The sequence below is a fragment of the Sarcophilus harrisii genome, chromosome 2, assembly GCF_902635505.1.
Source record: "Sarcophilus harrisii chromosome 2, mSarHar1.11, whole genome shotgun sequence".
Lineage (NCBI taxonomy): Eukaryota > Metazoa > Chordata > Mammalia > Dasyuromorphia > Dasyuridae > Sarcophilus > Sarcophilus harrisii.
In genome coordinates, this window is record NC_045427.1 from 432,090,433 (window position 1) to 432,095,237 (window position 4,805).

At 35.6% G+C, this 4,805-nt stretch overlaps 1 protein-coding gene across 1 annotated transcript; it reads left to right on the forward strand.

Annotated features, from left to right (window-relative positions):
- Positions 1 to 907: 907 nt before the first annotated feature.
- LOC116421004 (lipopolysaccharide-binding protein-like) lies at positions 908 to 3,980 on the forward strand. The gene is made up of 3 exons (XM_031949319.1): positions 908 to 1,076; positions 2,233 to 2,460; positions 3,909 to 3,980. The coding sequence occupies exons 1-3, from the start codon at positions 981 to 983 to the stop codon at positions 3,978 to 3,980; spliced, it is 396 nt and encodes a 131-aa protein (XP_031805179.1). The 5' UTR covers positions 908 to 980.
- The last annotated feature ends 825 nt before the right edge of the window (positions 3,981 to 4,805 follow it).

Genomic DNA, 4,805 nt, shown 5'->3' on the forward strand with positions numbered 1-4,805 from the left:
CTGTAATCAACCTTGGAAGACATTCTTTTATTTAATTTTTAGCACTGATCTTACTTTTTAATTTGCTGTTTTCTTGGATCTTACAACTGATTCTCCAATCTTGTGGATAGTCAGGTCAGGGGGAATTGTTTGAAATTATAGTAGAAAGGACATGGGTAAGACTCTGAAGAATCAAACAGCCAGAGCTTCCTGCAAGAAGTGTGTAGCCAATAACATCTTTTAGCCAATAACATCTTTTTCCATCATATGGATTTAGAAGGAAGGTTAATGTACTTCTGAATTGGGTCAGGAGAATCAAACATTCTTCTTGCTGGCTGGACAAACATGGAAGGGATTTGGGAAAATAGAGAAAGATAGTTATAAAATTGCTGAGAAGAACCCACAGAGTGGGAGGATGGAGAATTTGTTGAATATTGACAACTTATGCAAGCTGGAATCAAGCTGAGACACAGTTAGGGCTAGTAGAGAAGCTTCTTTCAGGGTTCCACTCTCCATGGGTTAGACTTGGTCTATTCAAGAAACTAGACTAGATCCTAACTCTGCTTCTTTCTTGGTTTGCAGTCACTGTAAAGGTTGATGAGATTTCCAGTTTGGATTACAGTCTATTGGGGCCACCCCACATAACCTGGCAGAATCTGGATGTGATGTTTAAGGTGAAATATTCCTGCCTCAGAGACGATTCTTCCCCTTTCCACCCTACCAAACTATGCAGCTAGGGAAGATCAACACAGTCTCTTCTACTCAAGTTATACTTCCTTGCCATGCACAAGTAAAGCTTCAGAAGTCTGGAAATGTAGGGATTCACTCTTAGATTTCAGAAACCTGATCCCAAAGAGACAGAAGGGAGAGGCTTTTTTTAATGTTTGGTCTTGCCTCATGATGCTTCTCTCCATCCACAGGGGGAATTCTTCAGTAATATCCACCGTTCTCCTATTCCTTTTGATGCTCCAGCCCTGAACCTTCCTCAGGAAAACAGCCACATGATTTATTTGGGAATCTCAGATTATCTCTTCAATACAGGCAGCATGGTTTATCAAGAAGCTGGTCTCATGAACTTCTCCATCACTGATGACATGGTAAGGAAAACCCAAAGGAACCTATTTCTGTTTATGCCTTTTAATAACATTAATAATAGCTTAATATTAAAAATATTGCATACTGAACTTCTGAATATCAGCTCTTATTACTATGAACTTCCAGAAACTGTTCAAATGTTCTTGCTATAATGCAATTTTGTTCTTTTAAAAAATAAATGGATGATAATGTAGGTAATTAGAAGTATTTTGCTATAAAGAGATTTTCTTATAGTGATATATCTAATAAGTGGTAGGAATGGCCACAAAACCAAGCAGAATGAATTACCATTAATTAGAAATCACAATCTAACCATCTCATTTTTATTGTTGAGGAAACTGAGAGTTAGAAACATAGATCCTTGCCTAAGTCATCTCTATTTTGATGATAATACGGATTCCCCAAAGTTATTGATTGATGGAGCTGGAACTTCAGTCTAGCTCTCCAAAATTGAAACCCACAATAGAGACTTTTTCCATATTGCTTCATTTCCCTAAAGAAGGATGGGAGAAATAAATTGTGATATAAAATCCTGTTGGTAGATCCATCATGAAAGATAATTTTTAATTTAAGTAAAAAATGTGGGAAAAGTTATCTAAATATGACATTAGCTTATGTGGCCATATCTTGTGAATTTGATGCATGATTTGAAATTCAAATCTAGTCTTTGATGGATAAGAGTGAGAGGTGATAGGATCCATAGAACTCTAGAAGTAAGAGAGATCTTACTGACACTGATCCCACCCCACTTATTTTAAAGATAGGGAAACTGAGGGCCAGAAAAGGGAAATGGTTTGGCCAAGTTCATACAGCCAATTACTGACAGAACTAGGACTTGACTAAGTATCTCTAGCCTTGAGAATTAGCTAAGAGATAGAACAATTTAGTGGAGATAGAACTTTAGTGATAATCTGGACTCTTACCACTAATTTACCTTATGACTCTGAGCAAGTTCCTTTTCTATTCTAGGTCTTAGCTTCTTCCTCTATAAAATAGGGCCTTGACTGAACCTAGCTTACATATTTTCTATTACTCTCTCTGGTCTGAGAGTAATACTCAGGATCCAGTGATGATCCCCGCCTTAGTAATCCTGTTCCCATAGTCTTATCCTCATGGTCCCTTACTATTTAGGTTCTGAATGTGTTTCTCTTGCTACAGATTCTCACAGACTTTGGTATCCATCTGAGCACCAAGTTATTCAAAAATCTGATTCCCAGGCTGGCTACAGACTATCCCAATATGCAGATGGGGTTTCAAGTGTTTCCTGCTGCATTCCCGATCCTGATCTTCAGTCCTGGGAACATGACAATTATACTAAAGATACATGTGGAGTTCTTCGTCATTTTACCTGGTGACCTCCTCAAATCTGTCTTCTGGCTTAGTGTGGTTAGTCTGGATCTATCTGGGAAGGATTGCATTATAAATCCAACATGCATAAAACCATAGGATCTATAATTGAAACAAATGTCCCCATCTAACCCCATAATTTTACAAATGAGCAAATAAGCCCTGAAGGAAGAAGGGCCTGAGTTCAAATTGAGTCTCAGACACTTAACACTTCCTAGCTATATGATCCTGGGCAAGTCACTTAAGCTGAATTGTCTCAGCAAAAAACAAAAAATGAAACCAAAAAAAAAAAAAAAAAAAAACCATGCGTGGTTCCTTACCTCAATGAGCTTACAATTTAATTCATATCAAGCAGTCCCTTTCTATGAAGAGGAAATGGGATAAGGGAGCAAAACCTGAGGGTTTTTTTTGTTTTTTGTTTTTGTTTTTGTTTTTTGCTATTTTTACCCAGAAGTCAATTCTTAATGATCAGTCTAGAAGTTGGTGACTTGAGTCACCAATTCTTTCTATCTAAACCATTAAAAATATATGATAGTTGATTTGTTTTCTTTTTAAAAATTTTTCAATAGTATTTTATTTTTGCAGTTACATGTAAAGATAGTTTTCAACATTCATTTTTGTTAGATTTTGATTCCAATTTTTTTCCCTTTCTCCCTCCTTTACCTCCTCCCTCTCCAGGACATCAAGTAATCTGATATAGGTTATACATGTATAATCATTTTAAACATATTTTCACATTAGTCATGTTGTGAAAGAAAAATCAGAGCAAAGGGGAAAACCACGAGGAAAAAAGCAAGCAAACAGCAAAAAAGTGAAAATAGTTTCCCTTCTAATCTTGGCTACATTGGTTTTGTCTTTACAAACCCTTTTTAATTTAATGTAAAGGTGATGCATTTTCTAGAAATCTCCAGAAATTGTCTAGAATATTACTTGGTAACTTCTTAGTGTATTTAATTGTTATTAATATATTAATTATGTAAATTTTTTCCTTACATTTAATCAGATGCTTCTTATAGAAGTTACATTTCTTCTTGTTAATTTAGTTTCCCATACCCAGAAACAGTGATTTTTATGTCTCTGGTTATGATGCTGAGTGACATGCTCACTTAGTAGGTTACTTCTAAATCCAAATCTAGATTGCTCCTTCTTATTCCCAAATTGCACAGTACATGGAAATGTATGAATTTGGCCCCTCGGTCCCTCAATTCTATTCCCAATATTGCCAATAAGTAGCTATATATTCTTGGATCAGGCTCCCCCAACTTGGGTCTCTAATTTTTATACTGTGTAGAAATAAGGGGATTGGGCCACATAATCTCCAAGGTCCAGTTCTGATATTATAGCCCAATATGTTAGACTGTGTTTTACTCACTGGTGCACCTCCACCCTCTGATTTTCCAAGCTCTTTTCCTAGGGCAAACACAACAGCTCTCTGTGCCACCATTCCCTGATTCATATGAACCCTGGGTTTCCTTTTCTTTTTCCAGACCACTAATGTCTCAGCCACTGTGAGACTGACATCTAATAGGATCTCTGGATACATTCATTCAAAAATGTAAGAGAGAAGAACAAGTATTCTCACAATCCTCCCTATTTAATGTATTTATAGTTCCCACAAATTTTCATTTAAAATGTGAATCAAACTTTTCAGAAAGGATGCTAGAAAAGCCAGTTTTACACTTCCATTTAGAGATTTAACTGAGTGTGGAAAGGAATGCTACTACAAGAAAGCTTTGGAACAAATTCAGGTATCAGACACAATGCCCAGGACTAAGGCTTACTTTTCCTACCATTCATCCCTTCTAACGATGTTGTCCCCCCACAGATGCCCTATCAATTATACAATAAGGCTTCAGTAAGAGTCCTTGATGGAGCAGGCTTGCTGCTCAATAGGAACAGGCATGGGGTATAAGAACCAGTAAGTGCAGTAATCTCAAACAAGAGACCTAATTTCCAATCCTGACAACAATATTTACAAGCTGTGAAACCTGTGGCATCATGTTACTTTTTCATGCTGTGGTTGCCTTAAATACTTTGCTACTTAAAACAAAGGATTATGATGGGGAAAGTATTTTATAAACTTTAAAGGACTATAGAAATATATATATATTTATTATTTTTATTTTAATAAATATTTATTTAATTTGATAAATGTTTATTATTTATTATAAAAATAAATATATTATTTATAATAATTTTATTATTATCTTTTATCAGAGTAGGAAATTCTTTAGAACTTTAGAGTTTCCTAGGACACTGAAGGATTAAACAACTTGCCCATGGTCACAAAGTCAGCTCAAATTTAGGGTTCAGAGGCAGGACTTGTATTCATGTCTTATTGACTCTGGAATTCATTTTATCATTATTCTTATTATTATTTAAAA